Source organism: Cetorhinus maximus, chromosome 25 (assembly GCF_964194155.1).
Source record: "Cetorhinus maximus chromosome 25, sCetMax3.hap1.1, whole genome shotgun sequence".
Classification (NCBI taxonomy): Eukaryota; Metazoa; Chordata; class Chondrichthyes; order Lamniformes; family Cetorhinidae; genus Cetorhinus; species Cetorhinus maximus.
In genome coordinates this window covers 34,743,140-34,764,587 of record NC_135903.1, presented here as the reverse complement: position 1 = coordinate 34,764,587, position 21,448 = coordinate 34,743,140, and the positions used below count along the sequence as shown (strand labels likewise).

The following is a 21,448-nucleotide window of genomic DNA, read 5'->3' as shown; positions in this document are numbered from 1 at the left end:
TGTTCATATGTTCATAATAAAAATGCTGGCTTAGCCAATGACACCTACGTCTCATGAAAGAATAATAAAAAAAAATCTCGGCCACAACTTTAAATCTGTGCCCCCCCCCTAATCCTTGTACCATCAGCTAATGAGAACAACTCTTCTTCGTCTACCCTATCTAAAGCTGTCATAATCTTGTAGACCTTTATCAGATCCCCCCTCAACCACCTTTTGCTCCAAGGAGAACAACCCCAGCTTCTTCAACCTAACCTTGTGGCTAAAATCCCTCATCCCTGGAACAATTCTGGTAAATCTCCTGTACAGCCTCTCGAGGACCTTCACATCCTTCCGAAAATGTGGTGACCAGAACTGGATGCAATACTTTAGGTCTGGCCTAACTAGAGCTTTATAAAGGTTCAGCATAACCTCCCTGCTTTTGAGATAAAGACCACTATTTATGAAGCCCAAGATCCCATTTGCTTTCCTAACTACTCCCAACATGTACTGTCACCTTCAAAGATTTATGCATATGAGCCCCAGGTCCCTCTGTCACCGCACACTCTTTAGAACTGTGCCATTATCAACCTTCCCTATCCCATCTGCCAAAATTTTAAGTTGTTCTGTCTTCTGTCTTCAGCAGGACTATGGCGATTGTATATTGTGCAGGGAGAGGTTGCAGTGGAAGGGAGTCTCCTGGAGGTGGCGTGTGAGTGCAGGAATCTGCGCTCGAGGGGCTCTCTTGTCCTGGTGAACACTCAGCAAGCTCTCATCTATCTGTGGCATGGCTGCAAAGTTCAAGCCAGTGTAAGGGAGGTTGGCAGGACCACAGCCAATCACATTAAGGAACGGTAAGGAAGGAATTGCATTCAGAAAGCTGCCTGATAAATTAAAATGATAGTTCTCTAGGATCTTTACATTGTGAAAAGTACTGGTTACTTTGTCTTTGCATTTTACCACTGCCCCCCTCCTCCGAAGGAAAAGAATTGCAACTGCAGTGTTAAATCGGAGGAGTTGCTGTGCAGCCAAACCTTCCTCCCCGTGACCTACAAAACTGAATGTATGTCTCCCATCACCAAGGATACCAAGAAACAATCTGAGGGTCGTATAGTAATAGGGAGTTTATCACTGCAGCTTTCACTCAGGGTTAGCTCTCCAAACAGGCCCTGGCTCCAAACTGAAGCAAAATACTGCAGATGCTGGAAACCTGAAATATAAACAGAAAATATTGGAAGTACTCAGCAGGTCTGGCAACATCTGTGGAGAGAAAAATACAGTTAACACTTCAGATCGATGAGCTTTCATCAGAACCAAACAAATCTGAAATATTGGCGAATTTAATCCCCCCCCCCCCTGCGCCCCACTATGGCAACTTTGGAGGTGATGAGCAATTTAATGACTTAATTAGGTGGGTGGGTGCCAAGTGGGCACCCCAGCTCCTTCCCGCCTCTGGTGATTAACTCCAGGGTGTGAAGGCTTGTGGATGACCTTCCTGACTGGATGCTAATTGAGGCCTTTAAGTGAGAAATTAATGCCCACTTAAGGGCCGCATCTCGTGAGGCGGATAGGGGAGGCATCATCCGGGAAGCCTGGGGTGGGGGGAGGGGATTGCGTCCCTCGTTCAAAGGCACTTGGTGCTTGATTGAGGGACCCAGCATCAGTGGGGGGTGGGGGGGGGTGCGGTTGCTGAGAGCCACACCCTGGCCCTTAGCTTTGACCCCCTCCTCTCTCTCTCTGGGAGGTAGCGCCTCTCCTAGACGGGCTCGCTACACTCTTTGGAGAGGCTCCTGTATTCCTCACCTTCACCCAGTTCTCAACTGTGGCTCCAAGTAGTTGGTAGCATGTGAGAGTGGGCACACCCCACTTCAATAGGTGGGTCAAATCAAGTGAGAGTGGCTGTCGGGCCTCCTACCCTCAGCATCTCAGGGACTTGTCTCCCTGGCATATGAAGACTGTTTCCAGAGAGCTGAGCAGATGAGACCAATCTAAGGTCCAGCAGTCTTGAAGGCAGCTCAGCGCCGGGTTGTGGAACGTGTAGAGCTCGAAAAGACACAGAAGACGTCCTGGTCACTCACTACATCCGGATCTATCTCCAGCCGTCTAGACTCATCTTGCCACTGGACCAAGATAAGTCAGGATGAGTGAGTGAGGCTGATAATGCCCAACTCTCCCACACCTATAATCCAATTCATGCACAAGTCATGTTCATCAACTTTCTATCATCTGTCATCCACCAACCATCTGTCACAGGTCCTATGGTGATGGGTGATTGATGTAGCAGCAGGTGTGGATTCACTGGGAGCTGATACCGTGAACCTGCACACAGGCGGCTCAAGCCATAGGGTCGCATTTCACTGGAAAGAAGCAGAAGAGGAACTCTGCAGCTCCGTGACTGAGCAGCCCTTTCCAGGACCACACTGCTTACCTTCCTAGTATGAGGAAGGGGCGAGAAAAAGTGCCCTAAATATTATCTGCTTCACCTCTCTGACCAAAAGGCTATAGCCACCAGGGATCCCATCAATGTAGTCGTAAGTCAATCTCCAAAAAGTAAAGGTGACACCTGTCAACACTGGCGCATGGAACGTGTGCACCCTCATGGACAACACCACAGTCAACAAGACCTGAGAGAAGAACTCTTGTCAGTAAAGAGCTGGCCAGGAACAATGTCCAATTCAACGGCCTCAGTGAGACTTGTCTTCCTCAGGAGGGTCAACTCAAGGAAATCGGAACAGGTTACACATTCTTTTCGAGTGGCTGTGGGGAAAAAAAGAGCGATGTGAAGCTGGCGTAGGCTTGAACCATCTCATCAGTAAGCTGACTTGCCTTGCCAAGGGTGTTAATGATTGTTTGATGGTGCTTAAACTTCCCCTGCACAGCTACAAGAAACTGTCATCAGTGTGTATGCCCCTGTCATGACCAACCCTGATGAAGTCGAGGATAAATTCTATAATGGCCTCCTCTCTTTGATCGCTACTGTCCCGATGTCAGACAGGCTAATCATTCTTGGTGACTTCAACACAAGGGTTGGTACAGATCACCATTTGTGGGAAGAGGTAATTGGAAGAAATGGGAGTGGCAGTTGTAACAGAACAGTCTCCTCTTGCTGAGTATGAGCTCTCAATCACCAACACTGTTTTCCACCTCCCTAATTGCAACAAGACGTCTGGGATGCGCCCCCATTCTATACATTGGCATTTAATCGACCATATCATCAGCAGGCAGAGGAACAAGCAGGATGTGCATGTAACAAAGGCCATGTGTGGCGCTGACTGCTGGACTAACCACCATCTTATAATTTACATGCGAACATACAATGTAAGAGTAGAAGTAGACCATCTGGCCCCTCGAACCTGCTCCGCCATTCAATAAGATCATAGCTGATCTGTTTGTATTTCGAGTTCTACATTCCTATCTACCTCTGATAACCTTAGATTTTTGTTAGATAACAGAATCAGCCTACCTGTTGGATCTAATGCCCTTTGGCTTATTGGGGCTAAAGGATCTGGGTTGCACATTTTATTCAGGGCGATCAACTCAGTACAGAGACAGAGAACATCAATGGATTGTTGTTAGAACAAACACATGCTGTTTATTTACAAACTAAACTCAGCAGCTACATTTGTGTGCTCACAACTCAAAACTCTGTCTTCACTCTTCAGTGTCTAACTCAAGACTCTCTCTCAGTGGTAACCCACACTACTCTGCTATTGGGTATTAAGATCATGTGATCTTACATTACAACACTTGTCATAAAGGTGTATTACATATCAGATTACTACATCCCTCCCCATTTGCTGAAAAATACATTTTATATTTTCAATATATCAAGTTATTTACAATGTCAGTCTCTCTGGGGGTTTCCTTATACATATAGAACGTCTCAGCTCTACAACTTCTGAAGTATGATTTGGAACCTCCTTTACTGGAGTTGACTGAGCATCTAATTCTTCAGTAGGTACCTGTAAATCTGTTTCTTCGACTATTTCAGGTATAGTTGTCCCTTCAAACACATTTGTACTCTGCTTAGTCCTTTCAACTATTCAGTCGATTCAGTCTTGAACAATTGTGGATTCATTTCAGGGTATTTGGTTTCTCCTCTTCGTATGTGATACACATGTCTTCTAATTACTCAATCATCGACTTTCTCATGGTAGGAAAGGGGTCCTGTTACTGCACTTATCTGACCAAGCACCCGTGCTGGTCCTTCTCTAAAATTTTTCATGAATATTTTCTCTCCTACATTAAATATTCTGTTCCAACTGTTACAATCATGTCCCATTTTCTGACTTTGCTGCCTTCCTTCTACTTCCCCAACCCCAACTTTGGCGTAATTAGGCTCAGTCTCAATCGGAGATGGTGCTTCATTAACAATTCCGCAGGTGTGACACCTGTCACCGAATTAGGGGTGGTTCTAAAATGGAATAGAAATTGTGCTAACTTAGTTGCTATCGAGTCTTCAGACAATTTCTTCATACCAGATTTGAATGTCTGAACTGCTCTCTCAGCGAGTTCATTTGAAGAAGGGTGGGATGGAGATGTTTTCACATGAACAATACCATTGAGGCTTGTAAATCAGTTGAATTCAGCACTTGTGAATACTGTTCCATTATATGGTACTAGCACTTCAGGTAATCCATTAATTGCGAAACTTTGTCATAGCTTGTCTATCACCGCTAAGATGTGGGTGACCTCACTTTGTATATGTCCATCCATCTTGAATGAGCATCTACGATGAGTAAAAACATTGTTCCCATAAAAGGTCCCATATAATCAATGTGTACTCGTACCCCTGGTCTTCCTGGCCATTCCCAAGGGTGTAAAGGGGCTGTTGCAGGTAATTTTTGTATTTGTTGACACTGCATACAGCTAGTTTTCTATTTTTCCATCCATTCCCGGCCATCACATATAGCTGCGTGCTATTGCCATAATTTTGGAAATTCCGGGATGTGCACTGTGAAGTTCGGATAACAATGGCTTTCACCCTTTTGGAAGAAAAAAATCACCCGAGTTCCCCACAATAAAATACCTTCTTGGCTGGTTATCTCGTATCTTCTCTGGAAATACAGTTTCATTTCATCAGATTCTTGTTTCTGTGACTAACCATGAAGAACTTAATTTCTCACTTTAGATAAGACCGGGTCTCAGTTTATCCAATCTTTAATTTGTTTAGCACATATCGGTGATGAGTCCAGGGAGTTCAATAACAAAACAAATTCCTGAGGAATTGGAACATCCTCATCTTTTACTTGCAAGGGTAAATGACTGAGTGCATCTGTGTTTGCAAATTGACTTCCGGGCCTATGAATATAAGTATACTCATACCCTGCCAAGATCAACACCCACCTTTGTACTCTTGCTGATGCTATAGGGGGTATAGCCTTGATTTCCCCAAATAGTCATAATAATGGTTTGTGGTCCGTTATGATGCTAAAATGACAACCATGCACACATTGATGAAACTTCTTAACCCCAAAAATGATTGCCAGGCCTTCTTTTTCAAGAGTACTTTTTATCTGCAGTACTGAGTGTTCTAGACACATATCCTACAAATCGTTCTGATCCATCATCCATTTTGATGGGAAAGCACTGCTCCCACTCCATTTGGTGATGCATCACATGTTAATATCAACTACTTTTTGGGGTCAAAATGTACTAGAAGTGTAGATGAGTGTAACAACTGTTTCACTTTTGTGAAAGCTTCTTCTTATGGTGTTTGCCATGACCATCTCTGGTTTCTCTTGAGCAAGTTATACAGGGGTGCCAGTTCTGTCGACAAGTTAACTAAGAAATGTCCATAGTAATTAATCATTCCCAAGAATGATTTCAGTTTGGATGTATTCTTTGGCTCTGGGGTTTCTTTAATGGCTTTCATTTTTTCTTCAACTGGATGTAGGCCTTGTGGATCTACCTTGTGACCTAGGTAAGTTACCTCTTTCGCCTGGAATGTGCACTTTTCCTTTTTCAATCTCACTCCCACCTGCGAAAACGTTTCAGAACTTCTTCCAAGTTCATCAAATGTTCCTTTTCAGTGAATCCAGTCATGAGAATGTCATCCAAATAAACTACAAGATGGGGCAGACCCTGTAGTAAAGTTTCCATGGTTCTTTGGACTACGGCGCAAGCAGAAGATACGCCAAAAGGTAAACGGGTGTATTGGTACAATCCCTTATATATATTTATGGTGACAAAATTCCGAGATGCCTTCTCTAATTCCAATTGTTGGTAGGCGTGACTCACATCTAACTTCGTGTAGGCCGTTCCACCTGCCAATTTAGTGTCTAAATCATCAATTTTAGGTATGGGGTGTCCGTCCAATTTTGCAACTTTATTGACCGTTAATTTATAATTCCTGCATATTTGAATACTTCGGTCAGGTTTGAGAACAGGTACAATTGGAGCTGCCCACTCTGAAAACTGCACTGGTTGTATCACTCCCAGTTTCTCTAATCTGTCTAGTTCTGTGTCTATCTTCTCCCGCTTTGCATAAGGTACTGGTCTTGTCTTCATAAATCTTGGTGTTGCCTCTGGATCTGTATGAATTTTTGCTTGTAGCCCTTCAATTTTTCCCAAGTGCTTCCTTGAAATCTGAGGCATATTTTGTAGTAGCTCTGAAAGTCCATTGGTTCTCAGTTGGAAGATTTCAGTCCATTCCAATTGAATTTCTTTCAGCCAGTTTCGTCCAAGGAGACTAGATCTCCTGCTTGCTACGACCATCAAGGGTAGTCTCACTGTTTGAGCTCCGTAGTGTACTGTAACTTTACATACGCCCGTGACTTTTATGTTTTCTCCGGTGTATGTTCACCCTTTGCTGTTTGTTCAGTCTTGTTGTGAACATGTCGGGTGAGTTTTCTGAGCAAACATGAGCAACTTAACTTTAAAGTAATCCCATTGTATTTGATGGGCTTTTGGAACGTTTCTGAGAGTCATGATTAGGCTCAATATAAATGCAAGTTCTTTATTTCCTTAGACCTCCTCAGGAGCTGGGTCTGTGGAGTAGGACAGATGTAACGGTGTGTGAGTTAGAAGAAGGTTCTGAACATCCAGACTTCTGGCGTGCACTAGGACAGCGGAATCGAAAAACGTATGACTGCATGTTACAAGGTAACAGAACTGGGACTCTGGGGCTCAAAGTAGGCTGGGTGTGGAGTCCAGATTGCAAGTAAAGCGAAATGGGATGGGGATGGGGGTGGGGGGAATGAGGGGTCCAGATATACTGGGGGCAAAACAGGGATGTGGGGGTGGGGTAGTGTAGTGTCCAGATTGACTGGATGCTGAGTATATTTTCTTTTGGTTCCAGACTGTACCTCTTATATAGTTAAAATCTTTGTCACCCAGTAAGCATGGGGAATGGGTGGTGCCGGTTAATGGAGAGTTCCGTTTACCAATGGAATACAGTGCAATACTTGTAGCATGAACTAATATGTAAGTACTCAGGAATTAAAGAACAGTATTCTTTATACTTCTAATCTTCAACAGTACATTAAAACATAAATTAAAGTCTAAAATAATACAGTATACAGGTATGAATTCCAGATAACTTTGTAACTGCTTCTGGTTGGTAACGTGACAATTCGTATTAGGGGAAGATTAGAAATTCCGGCTAGTTGGTGGAGTTTCAGATAATGCAAAGCTTACGGTCGTTCGAAGATGGGCTGAGACATCCAAAAGCTGCTTGCTCATTGCTAATAGTCTCATTAGGTCTATTTAATAACTCGGGTATCTCCCTCCCTGTCTTGATTGTTAGCTTTCACTTCCCACAGATCCCGGGAAATACAACTTCACTGTGCGGCTCTTCAGGTTGACTGCTTCCTCGGGGGAGTTCACTGTGACAGAGCAGTTCAGTCCCACACGTATCACCAGTGGCATCATGGCAATGCCATTCCTACAGGAGGACCTCTGCTCAGTACCTCAGCCAGGTGAACACTCTTTCCTGCATGCAGCACTAAACAGGTAAAGGGCAGACACAAACCAGGGCACAAGCAGGAGGGGGAGGGGTACAGATCCACAAGGAAAGGGGATTCTGGGTTGTCTTTCTCCAATGACATCATTGTCAACTTGGTGACGTTTGTTTGCTTTTGTGTCAGAAGGTGTCAGGTTAGAGCCCTAGACGAGAAATTGAATGCCTATTTCCAACCGGGCACCACATTGAAAGAAACAATGGCTTGTATTTATACGGCACCTTTACAACTTCCGTACCCCAAAGGATTTTTAAAGCCAATGGAGTACTTTTTGAGGTTCAGCCACTGTAGTAATGTAGGAAATGGTGCAGCACAGCAAGATCCCACAGGCACCATTTTTTATTCACTCACGGGATGTGGGATTCACTGGCTCGGCCAGCATTTATTGCCTAGCCCTAATTTCCCTTGAGAAGGTAGTGATGAGCTGGCTTCTTGAACCGCTGCAGCCCATGAGGTGTAGGTACACCCACAGTGCTGTTAGGGAGGGAGTTCCAGGATTTTGACCCAGAGACAGTAAAGGAACGGCGATACATTTCCAAGTCAGGATGGTGAGTGGCTTGGAGTGGAACTTCCAGATGGTGGTGTCCCCATGTGTCTGCTGCCCTTGTCCTTCTAGATAGTAGTGGTCGTGGGTTAGGAAGGTGATGGTACACACAGCTGCCAGTGTGCTCCATTGGTGGAGGGAGTGAATATTTGTGGATGGGGTGCGAATCAAACCAGCTCCTTTGCCCAGGATGATAACAAGCTTCTTGAGTGTAGTTTGAGCGGCACTCTTCCAGGCAAGTGGAGAGTATTCCATCACACTCCTAATGTGTGCCTTGTAGATAGTGGTCAGGCTTTAGGGAGTCATGAGGTAAGTTACTTGCCAAATGATTCCTAGCCTCTGACCTGCTCTTGTAGCCAAAGTATTTATATGGCTAGTCCAGTTCAGTTTCTGGATCAATGGTAACCCCCAGGATATTGGTAGTGAGGGATTCATTGATGGTGATGCCATTGAATGTCAAGGGGTGATGGTTAGATTCTCTCTTGTTGGAGATGGTCACTGCCTGACACTTGTGTGGTGCAAATGTTACTTGCCACTTGTCAGCCCAAGTCTGGATATTGTCCAGGTCTTGCTGCATTTAGACATGGACTGTTTCAGTATCTGAGGAGTTGCGAATGGCGCTGAATATTGTGCAATCATCAGTGAACATCCCTACCTGTGACTTTATTATGGAAGGAAAGTCATTGACGAAGCAGCTGAAGATGGTTGGGCCTAGGACACTACCCTGAGGAACTCCTGCAGTGATGTCCTGGAAGTGAGATGATTGACCTTCAACAACCACAGCCATCTTCCTTTGTGCTTGGTATAACTCCAACCAGCGGAGAGTTTACCCCCTGATTCCCATTGACTCCAATTTTGCTAGGGCTCCTTGATGCCACACTGTCAAATACCGCCTTGATGTCAAGGGCAGTCACTCTCACCTCACCTCTGGAGTTCAGCTCTTTTGTCCATGTTTGAACCAAGGCTGTAATGAGGTCAGGAGCTGAGTGACCTTAGCAGAGCCCAAACTGATTGCCCATGAGCAGGTGATTGCTAAGCAAGTGCTGCTTGATAGCACTACTGATGGCCCCTTTCATCACTGCTGATGATCGAGAGTAGACTGATGGCACGGTAGTTGGCCAGTTTGGATTTGTCCTGCTTTTTGTGTACCTGGGCAATTTTCCACATTGCCAGGTAGATGCCAGTGTTGCAGCTGTACTAGAACAGCTTGGCTATGGGCGCAGCAAGTTTTGGAGCACAAGTCTTCATTACTATTGCTGGAATGTTGTCAGGGCCCATATCCTTTGCACTATCCAGTGTCTTCAGCCTTTTCTTGATATCACGTGGAGTGAATCGAATTGGCTGAAGACTGGTATTTGTGATGCTAGGAATCTCCGGAGGAAACCGAGATGGATCATCCACTTGGCACTTCTGGCAGAGATTGTTGCAAATACTTCAGCCTTATCTTTTGCACTGATATGCTGGGCTCCCCCATCATTGAGGATGGTGATATTTGTGGAGCCTCCTCCTCTAGTGAGTTGTTTATTTGTCCACCATCATTCACGACTGGATGTGGCAGGCCTGCAGAAATGAATTAGGAGCAGGAGTAGGCCACTCGATCCCTCCCTGCTCCACAGCACTGAGGTAGTTCCCCATCATCAGAGGTGCTTGTTCTTCACTGGTGATCCCTTCTGCCTCTTCAGACTGTAGTCAAAGTACAGCTGGTGGTTCCCCAGTATCCTAGCCAACATTCCTCCCTCATTATTTACCAGCAAATGGAACCTGTGACAGATTACTTGGGCATTTATCTTATTGTTGTTTATGGGATCTTCCTGTGCACAAAATGGCTGCATCGTGCGAAATGACCGTCAAATAGCAGCTCAAAATAGTTTATTTTATGAAATATTTAAGTGCAATAATGTAAATATGCATATAAAAAGTACATTAATTTATTTTACCAACTGATCGCTTATGGAATTGCCATGTTTGGCCCTGAAGTACAGGAAATCTCAAGGTCTCAGACTAGGTATGCAGAATTGCTTTCTGCAATTTCTAATTTTCCAATACAGTACTGTATAAATCCCTATATCCAAAAGATGGCTGACCTGTCAATCAAAGAGGTCAGCCATCTGGTGAGCTAGGTGGCCATCTGTTCAGCCTGCTTCAAAGGTTCCAATGTATTCAGATTTAGAGCTTTTGTTCACACAGCTGTGTAATGGAATCAAATTATGAATGCTTGTCTGAGCTCCAAACCCACAAATGGATTCAGTTCTATAGGGGGTTGTTTACACAGCAGTGAAGGGGACTTTTAGCTTTGTTTGATTTACAGTTTTATAAGATTTTATAAGTAATAACATTATCTTTCTTTTGAAGTGGTTTTTCAATACCCTTGTTTATTTGGACAAGATTAAGAAGTGTTAAGAGAATTAAAGCTTTTTTTGATGCGGGTCTGAATGGCTGTGTTTTATTGACAGTTTTAGCGGCTTGTAAGAGGTGCAGTTTTTTTTTACGGGAGTTTGAATGACTGTTCACTTACTTTGACAATTTCATGAGTAGTTCAAAAACTTGTTAGTGTTATTACAGGGCTCATTGGTTCTGTACCTTGTGGACACTGGAACAGTGGGTACGGAGGATGCAAGAGGGGTATGGAGAATACTTGGGGGTCTGGAGGGGGCATGCAGTATGGGTAGGGGGGATGAGAGTTAGGGGACCTAACCACCATGTTGTGAACTGGGTCGATGTCCCAGTGAATGCAAGCGGGCCTTGTAATCTGCCCACCTTGGCATTCGCTCGTCTCCATTAATGTCTCTGGCCTGCTACGGGAGGCAGTGGGTCCATCTCCAGTCCATGTTCACCTCCTTGAGATGGAAATACCCTGAGCTCGCACTGCCAGGTTCACACCTCACAGGCAAAAATCCGGCATCAAGTTCCTAAGCTCCCTCTGGGGTAAATGGAAAACTAGTCTTTGTCAGGGCAAGAGGTCCTGGGTCCCACAAAGATAGTCATGGCCTTCTCTGCTCTTGTCTTGCCTTTGCCATCCCAGCACTTATCTCCCGAGGGTTTCTCCCAAAATGCTTACCTGGCTGCCAGTGAACTGTCCTTTGCTTCTGAACAGCATCCTCTGGCCACCCAAATTAATGTTCCTGTCCATCAGCCATTAGCCACTTTCCAGCTGTTTCAGGCAGTCAGCTAATCAGGGGCATACCGACAAGGCCTGGAAGTCCAGGCCTCAAGTTAGACCTCCTGTCCCAAAAAAGTGCTGGGGGTTAACATTGATCCTATTGTCTAAATTGTATACGACCGAATATCTCACTTTACACATCGGGTTTCTCCAGCTTTGTTCCTTGTCGATAGCCATCTGGAAGTTTACCTGTGGCAGGGCTGGTGGCCAGACAGTGAAAGCACAGGCTCAGCGAAAATTCGATGGGACATGGAGCGAAAATGTGCCATGGAGACGACACTGCAATACTGCACAGGTCAGTCGCACAATGCAATGCGATAGATGGAAATCATGAGCTGACACAGTCAATTCTTCAACATTGGTCAACTGTCTTGAGGCAGAAAATGGAATCTTTGTGTTTATCCATTCAGAAAAGAACCCGAGGCGACCCCTAAAAGCATACCTGGTGCATGCTGGTGCAGAGCCACTGACCTTCACCAATATCTTCCCGCGGTGGGAATACGACACGGAGATCATGCAACAGGTACCCTCACTTCTCAACAATAAAATGCTTTTTAATTATGAGCTGTTTAGAATGATTATTGCTATTCTCTCCTAAAATAGGCTGGATTATAGTTCTGCCGGAGCAGGTACCCTCCAGAACCTCACACATTAGTCATCCTTTATGGATGAGCTCCCTTCTTTGGAATTCCTTCTGTAAACCTCACTATCTCTCTCTTCTCCTTTTATGATGCTCCTGAAAACTTTAACCCAACGAATTTTATGGTTTTAACTCAAGGTGGACTAAGTCATTTGTGTGCAAGACAGCAACACCATGTACTAATTGCCTCATGAACTGTTTGATGGCTTTTTCTTAGAAGGCCTCTTCTGTCTTTGCTACACTTTTTTTTTAATGAAGCTTTTGATCACCTATTCCAATATCTCTTTACACAGTTTGATTTAAAATTTTGTCCGATAACCCTCCTATGAGGTGTCTTGGGATATTTTACTATGCGGCAGGTGCATTACAAATGTTCGATATTGTTGTTACAATGATGCACTTACCTAACCAGAGAGCAATGGAAAGACCACAATATAACCCAGTGCTACATCACCCTGGGCGAGTACCTGTTTCAAGCTAATGCCTAGTGCATAACCCATCTATTAGGATGCAATTCCATTTCAACCTATCAGGTTTTTAACTCCTTTTTACAAGCTCAACTGTTTCAAAGAGTTTTGCAAAATTATTGCATTCCAAATAGGGTAGATTTTGACTTTAGGCTGTAATGTGAGACATGATGGTAAGTGGTATTAATTCCACTAATCATCTATTGAGGGAAGGATGAATCTGAAGCCTGTCTTTTCCTTAAGCCAGGTTTATTTCCAAGACTACAGAGTAAAGACAGATTCCTCTACAGCAAACTCAGCCCTGTCAACCCTGCAAAGTCCTCCTTACCAACATCTGGGGGCCAGTGCCCAAATTGGGAGAGCTGCCTCACAGATAGCCTGACACAGTCATTCTCACAGAATCATACCTAACAGACAATGTCCCAGACACCACCATCACCATCCCTGGCTATGTCCTGTCCCACCAGCAGGGCAGACCCGGCAGAAGTGGCGGCACAGTAGTATACAGTTGGGAGGGAGTTGCCCAGAGTGTCCTCAACATCGACTCCAGAACCCATCTAATGGCATCAGGTTAAACATGGGCAAGGAAACCTCCTGCCGATTACCACGTGCTGCCCCACCTCAGCTGATGAATCAGTGCTCCTCCATGTTGAACACCACTTGGAGGAAGCATTGAGGGTGGCAAGGGCACAGATTGTACTCTGGGCGGGGGACTTCAATGTCCATCACCAAGAGTGGCTCGGTAGCACCATAACAGATCAAGCTGGCCAAATCCTAAAGGACATAGCTGCTAGACTGGGTCTGCAGCAGGTGGGGAGGGAACCAACAAGAGGGGAAAACATATTTGACTTCATCCTCACCAACCACCTGTCCATATCGGTAGAAGTAACCACTGCTTGGTCCTTGTGGAGACAAAGTCCCTTCTTCACATTGAGGATACCCTCCATCATGTTGTGTGGCACTACCACCGTGCTAAATGGGATAGAGTTTGAACAGATCTAACAACTCAAAACTGGGCAACCATGAGGCGCTGTGGGCCATCAGCAGCAGCAGAATTGTACTCAACTACAATCTGTAACCTCATGGCCCGGCATATTCCCCACTCTACCATTACCACCAAACCAGGGAATCAACCCTGGTTCAATGAAAAGTGCAGGAGGGCAGCACCAGGCATACCTAAAAATGAGGTAAAAGAAAAATACTGTGGATGCTGGAAATCTGAAATAGAAACAGAAAATGCTGGAAAAACTCAGCAGGTCTGACAGCATCTGTGGAGGGAGAAAGAAGAGTCACACAGACTCAAAACATTAACTGTGTTTCTCTCTCCACAGATGCTGCCAGACCAATGGAGTTTTTCCATCATTTTCTCTCTTTATTCCTAAAATGAGGCATCAGCCTGGTGAAGCGACAACACAGGACTTCTTGTGTGTCAAACAGCATAAGCAGCAAGTGATAGACAGAGCTAAGCAATTCCACAATCAACAGATTAGATCTAAGCTCTACAGTCCTGCCACATCCAGTCATGAATGCTGGTGGACGATTAAACAACTCACTGGAGGAGGAAGCTCCACAAATACCCTCACCCTCAATGATGGGAGAGCCCAGCACATGAGTGCAAAAGATAAGGCTGAAGCATTTGCAACAATCTCTAGCCAGAAGTGCCGAGTGGATGATCCATCTTGGCCTTTTCCAGAGGTCTGCAGCATCACAGATGCCAGTCTTCAGCCAATCTGATTCACTCTACATTATATCAAGCAACTGCTGAAGGCACTGGATCGTGCAAAGGCCATGGGCCCTGACAATATTCCATCAATAGTACTGAAGACTTGTGCTCAGAACTTGCCACGCCCCTAGCCAAGCTGTTCCAGTACAGCTACAACACTGGCATCTACCTGACAATGCGGAAAATTGCCCAGGTATGTCCTCTACAAATAAAGCAGGAAAAGTAATATCCAGCCAATGACCACCCCAACATCTCGATCATCAGTACAATGATAGGAGTCATCAATGTTGCTATCGAGCGGCACTTGTTTAGCAATAACCTGCTCACTGACACTCAGTTTGGGTTCCGACAGGGCCATTCAGCCCCTGACCTCATTACAGCCTTATTTCAAACATGGACAAAAGAGCTGAATTCCCGAGGTGAAGTGAGTGTGACTGCCCTTGACATCAAGGCAGCATTTGACCAAGTGTGGCATCAAGGAGCCCCAGCAAAACTGGCATCAATGAGAATCAGGGAAAAAACTCTCTGCTGGTTGGAGTCATACCTGGCACAAAGGAAGATGGTTGTGGTTGTTGGAGGTCAGTCATCTCAGTTCCAGGTCATCACTGCAGGAGTTCCTCAGGATAGTGTCCTAGGCCCAGCCATCTTCAGCTGCTTCATCAATGACCTTCCTTCGACTATAAGGTCAGAAGTCGGGCTGTTTGCTGAAGATTGCACAATGTTCAGCACCATTCACAACTCCTCAGATACTGAAGCAGTCCATGTCCAAATGCAGCGAGACCTGGACAATATCCAAGCTTGGGCTGACAAGTGGCAAGTAACATTCACACCACACAAGTGCCAGGCAATGACCATCTCCAACAAGAGAAAATCTAACATCACCCCTTGATATTCAATGGCATTATCATCACTGAATCCCCCACATCCTGGGGGTTACCATTGACCAGAAACTGAACTGGACTAGCCATTATAAATACTGTGGCTACAAGAGGCTAGGAATCCTGTGGCAAATAACTCACCTCCTGACTCCTCAAAGCCTGTCCACCATCTACAAGGCATAGGTCAAGAGTGTAATGGAATACTCTCCACTTTCCTGGATGAGTGCAGCTCCAACAACACTCAAGAAGCTCGACACCATACAGGACAAAGCAGCCTGCTTGATTGGCACCCCATCCACAAACATTCATTCCCTACACCACCAATGTACAGTAGCAACAGTGTGTACCATCTACAAGATGCACTGCAGGGACTCACCAACATTCCTTAGACAGCACCTTCCATACCCACAACCACTACCATCTAGAAGGACAAGAGAAGCTGACACATGGGAACACCACCACCTGGAAGTTCCCCTCCAAATCACTCACCATCCTGACTTGGAAATATATCGCCATTCCTTCACTGTTGCTGGGTCAAAATCCTGGAACTCCCTCTCTAACAGCACTGTGGGTGTACCTACACCACATGGACCACAGCAGTTCAAGAAGAACAGCTCACCACCACCTTCTCAAAGGCTAGTAGGGATGGGCAATAAATGCTGGCTTAGCGCAGCGATGCCCACATTCCATGAATGAATAAAAAAAATCACTGAGTGAACTGGTTTTTATACCCTTGCAACAATTCCCTAATCTTTTCCCAACTGTTTCTTGCTTTATCCTTTCCATGTTGCATTCAGATGGTTGTTCTTAATTACCAACTTAAAGCATATACTCTATTGAAGCACAACTCCAACATTGACAAGTGGGTGCCTTTACATCTCTCCCCACTTTTATTCTGATTAACTTGAATGGAAATAAGAACAAGAGAGACATGAGACAAGCTGCAGATTGACAATGGCCTATCACCTGTTTTAAACTTTGTTTTAAACAATCACACAAAGTCAGGAACTACCTGTCTCTCAAAGTGTGTATGCACAATGGTGTTTGACACTTTTCATATTGAGAGTAACTTTTCTCATCAGTGTATTCCTTGTATGACTCAGGTGCAGCAGGGTGTTGCGAAAGGAGTGCTCCTAGTTCAGGATGCTTTATCGAGACTGTGCAAGACACAATACTCACTGGAGGAGATCATGTCGAGACCCTTACCAGAGGGGATTGACCCACACAGACTAGAAACCTATCTGTCTGATGAAGATTTTAAGGTAACCCTTGTCTAATGTGATAAATTACTCTTGCAACATTACTTGGATGTTCTGGGGTTCATTGGGCAGAAATTGCTTTTCAGAACAAGTCTTGTTTGAAGGACTAATGGAGGCTAACATCAGATGTTGGCATTCAAACCTGCACTTATCACGTTCAGTATGTGGGTGAACAATGTGATCAGGTGTGGCAGTGATGCCTCCACTATTCAATAGCCTTAAATCACTAACTTTCCAGGTCCACAGGTGAAAAATGGCAACTTAGGTGAGGCACAAGAAGGCAACAGGAGTCCAAGGGGCCTTACTGCAGCTGGGAATCAACACCTTCAAGAGAGGAGAGGAGGAGAAAGTTTAAATCTCCTTTGACTCGATGTTTATTTTGTGGATTTCTTTGCTGTTTGCTAGTTCAGTCTGTCTTCCTGACTGTCTCTTAAGTAGTGAAAGGGTTCCATTGATCTGGCATAAGTACTTAGTTTCTTTAGAGAACATATATCACGATCGAAACAATGGCTCATCTAATATTTGCCACCCCTTCTGTGCTTGATGATATGCAGCTTTTCATATTTAGCAGTTCCTCTATTTACTATTGACACTCCAATCCTAGGCTGACTCCGCTGAGGGAGTGAGTGCACTCCTATTCAGATGAACTAGGACCATACAGCACAGGGAGAGGCCATTCAGCTCATCATGCTTTTGCTGAATCTTTGAAAGACCTATCGAATTAGTCCCACTCCCCTGCTTTTTCCCCATAGCCTGCAAATTATTCCTTTTCCAGTATATCTCCAGTTGACTTTTATACATAACTATTGAATCTGCTTTCACCAGCCTTTCAGGCAGTGGATTGCAGATCACAGCAACTCACTGTGTAGAACGCAAAATAAAATTCTCCTCTCTGGTACGTTTTCCAATGAAATATTACATAGGGATTTAGGAACAGGAGTAGGCCATTTGGCCCTCTGAGCCTACTCCGCCATTCAGTAAGGTCGTGGCTGATCTGATTGTGATCTCAACTCTACTTTCCTGTCTGCCCCCCATAACCCTTGACTCCCTTGTCCATCAAAAATCTGTCTAGCTCTGCCTTGAATAAATTCAATGACCCAGGCTCTGCTACTTTCTGGGGAAGAGAATTCCATGGACTAACTACCCTCCAGAGGGGAATAAAAATTCCTTATCTCTGTCTTAAAAGGGCGACCTCTTATTTTTAAACCGTGCCCCCTAGTTCGAGTCTCCCCCACAAAAGGAAACACCCTCCCAGTGTCCACCCTATCAAGTCCTCTTGGCGCTGTTTGAAAAAGCGGAAACTCTTTTGGTATCCTGACTAACTTCAAAGAAGCCCAGGAAAAGATTAACTGGTCGTTGCTATCTGGGGCACTGTATTCTGTGTTCCAGAAAGACTAGCAAAGACAATATATAAATGCATGACTTATTTTCCCTAAAACTTCTTGCTTAGTTGTGTGATGGCATAGGCTCCTGGTTGGTCATTTAATCTACTCCACTTCTTAAGCATGTGGCAAAGGCAAGTTCATATGTATAAAAATTATCTTCCTGGTTTGTGGAATCCTGCTGCACACAAAATTTCCAACACATTTTCCCATGTAACAGTTACTGCCCTTTAAAAGTAACTCATTTTGTGTGAAGCATTTTGGTACGTGCCAAAGAGACGTAACATTTTTGCATGTCTGTTTTGCCTCCGTTCTTTATTATCTCGTTTTAATTAACATTTTTCTAATCTGATTTTTTTTCTTTGTTTCATTTTCCTTTGCAGAAAATTGTGCAAATGCCAAGGGAGGAATTTTACCAACTTCCCAGCTGGAAGCAAGTGAATTGGAAAAAAGCCAAGGGCCTGTTCTGACAAGACAACGAGAATTTCAACCTAGTCTGCCCAGGAATGTTAACAATTCCACCCACAGCCCCCCAGCTCACCACATTATTCAGGAGGAGCTTGGGGAGTGAGGTTCATCGATTAAATTGCCACGGCTCCGTAAAAATGTCTTCCGTGTGTTTTAAACTCTGTACGGGTGCGTAGGTTGGAGTGCATGTCCTTCTGGGTTAGTTGTGACTTTCCGGCCCTGTCATGGCCGGACCCACCACGGGAGATTGGGCGGCCCAGCCAAAAGACCATTGACTTTTGGCGGGACCGGACGATCCCAGCGGTGGGTGGGGCCGGAAAATCCCGCCCCTGGATTTTCTCGCAGGCCCATTAATTTCCCATCCTGACCAATGCTAATTCCTGCCTCTAGCGCTGAGGTAGGGTTGTCATTTCTCCAGGAGTTAAACTCAATCTCTAGAAAGTGCTGCGAGCAACCAGGGAGAAGCATCACAGAGACATTATGAATGATTGCATCGTTTTTTTTTTTCCACACTTATTTGTTATAAACATATTGGGGATGGGGGAATAAAAGGCTGGCTGACTGGGAGGGAGATCATGTGCTGAAGCCTCCAAAAATTCATCCTACTAGAGTTGACAACCCTATGGTGGGGTCCTTGTGCTTGTCATGCTTTTTGGTAACTTTTTCCCTCAGAGTTAATCATTAGGCCCTCCTTGGGGCCTGAACTTTGACACCTGAGTTCTGTACCCTGATTGGTTCATCAATCCCATGGCTTGGAAGAACAAAGTTATACAGGTGACTGAAGTTATTCCCATTGGTGGAGAGCTGAGAGGAGACACAGCTCGGGTCTCTAGACTAGTGAAAGGCACGGGTAAGTCCGAGATAGGTGGATTATTTGGCATGGACTGTGAACACAGGATCCAAGGATGAAATTACAAATACATAAACCACTAGGACAGAGATTATGAAACTCTTTGTCCCTATAAATAGTGGATGTGGAACAGACCAGAAAAAGAAGCAGTTAACTCTGGGTTGATTGCTGAATTCATGCAAGAAATGGCAACAGTAGCTCTTGAGAAAGGGGATCAAGGGTTAGAGCAGGTCTCTTTGGTTCATACGGAGAATGGGAAGATAGCATGGAAACTGAGGGAAATCTGTAGTTGAGGTGGCTGTGCATTTACTGCAGAAGAATGGGTGTGTGGCCTTTTCTATTTTTTTTGTGCCCTTTATATCTACCACCATTGCATTCCCCCACCCCTGGACCCAATCAAATCTCTCCTAGTATTAGTGGTGCACTTGTACAGAGGTTACACCTAGAATTTGAGGCTTTCTGCCTCATATTAGTAATGCATTGTGATGTAAACTTTTATGTTTTTAATTTAGTTTTTTATTATTATATTTTGTAAATGCTGGGAGTTTGTATTTCGAGCAGTGTTAACAAGGAACCTGTCCAGCCTTAAGCTACCATTTGAAATGTTGACACATCCCAGTGGCACAGGCCAGGGCCTGGCTGTGTCCCAGACCCACCAGGGTGAGCTAATGAGCCCTTAGTGGACTGACCGGCCCCTGACAGTGGTTATGACCATCGGAACTGCCAGGATACTCAGTGATTTTTCAGCTGCTGAGTTGCTCAGCCCAGTGTTAAGGGAACCAACAGCTGAGGCTGGAGATTACTGAGAGTGATGTTATTATGTGCATGCTTAACATACCAGGTTATCCACACGCCTTCCTGTGTTGGGCTTAATCAGGTGGAGGCAGGAAGGCGACGAAATTCCCACCCCACCCCCTCCCGCCCGATCAAATCAAATGCTCCCCCTGCTTCTAAACTCACCTCCAGGGTGGGCATTAATTTCTGCAGTGCTTTCGAGGGACTGTGCCAATTAACTCCCTGCTGATTTCAGATGGAGTGCCAATGTTTATAACATTTTCTTTTGTTGTTTTTCCTTCCTCCTCTCCCACCCTTTTGAAAGCACTGACTCTTGCTGGAGTCTAGATCCATGACATAGCTATCCCTTTGCTGCCTTATCCAAGTGTTTACTCTTCATGCAGGGAACCTGTTATTAATATTGACAAAATCATTGGCTTTAAAGTGACCCACTTTCCTGATTTAAGAGAAATCAGTCGATCCTGCCTTAGTGATGCGTTGATGGGTAAGGAGCTCAGTGCTGGTGAGGAAAATTGTGTAATCTCACAGCAATTATAAACCAGGGCATTAACATGCCACGAAACTAATGTAAAAGCACCATCTATTGCCTCACTCCTATGTGTTATGCTTATGCGGCTTTTTAAGTTGATACTTTGTTTTTATAAACATTGCACAATTCCAGAGGTTTCTGGAAGTATTTTAATGCCTTTCAGTCCGCAGAGCAGCCTCTGCTCTTGCTCGTGATCTGCCTGCGGGGGTCACATTGCAAGGTGACAGGGAGAAAGTTAGAAGGGAAGCCGAGACTGTGGGATTCCCTTGGTGATTATCACAAAGAAATATTTTGCAGCAGTGTGTTTTTTTTTGTTGCCCCCTGTGAAATGTGGATCCTGAAATTGTGATATTTAAATCTCTTTTTTTTTAATGTACAGTTTTAAGTCTGCTTTTCAGGGCCTCTAGGAAGTTGAGGCTGTGTCAAACAACAGTGTATTTAATGTAATGCAGCTGTATTAAAACTGAATGGAGATATTTTGTGAAGGTGGTGAGTAAACTGATCTGTGTGAGCGGCCTATGTTTCTTCAAGGTGTTTGTTGGGCTGGCTCTATCCTGCTTCAGAATGGGGGTAGGTATCATTGAGGCAACGAGGAGACCCGCACCCCCCACCCCCCAGCCTCCAAAATGCTGAACGAGGCATCATTTGGTGTACCAGCCGGGGATCACTGGCAATCGTGGCTCAGCGTCCTCTGCTCAGAGGATCGTGGGCTCAGAGCCCCAGCTGGTGGTTCTGTCCTTCGGGCGGAGGCTCCTGTCTGGCAGTTCCTGTGAAAGATCTGGCGGCACCGGTCACAGGGAGAGCGAGAGATTTCTC

General features: G+C 44.9%; 1 protein-coding gene across 4 annotated transcripts in view; it reads left to right on the top strand.

The window, feature by feature from the left end:
- LOC144668048 (supervillin-like) overlaps window positions 1-21,117 on the top strand; it is a 141,280-nt gene extending 120,163 nt beyond the window's left edge. For all 4 annotated transcript variants that reach the window (XM_078529795.1, XM_078529791.1, XM_078529793.1 and 1 more), the window contains 7 exons: window positions 620-830; window positions 6,947-7,080; window positions 7,740-7,895; window positions 11,796-11,936; window positions 12,052-12,164; window positions 16,453-16,611; window positions 18,374-21,117. In XM_078529795.1, the coding sequence (XP_078385921.1) occupies window positions 620-830; window positions 6,947-7,080; window positions 7,740-7,895; window positions 11,796-11,936; window positions 12,052-12,164; window positions 16,453-16,611; window positions 18,374-18,460 (1,001 nt within the window). In that variant the 3' untranslated portion in view covers window positions 18,461-21,117. The remainder of the gene's footprint in view (window positions 1-619; window positions 831-6,946; window positions 7,081-7,739; window positions 7,896-11,795; window positions 11,937-12,051; window positions 12,165-16,452; window positions 16,612-18,373) is intronic.
- Window positions 21,118-21,448: the final 331 nt, after the last annotated feature.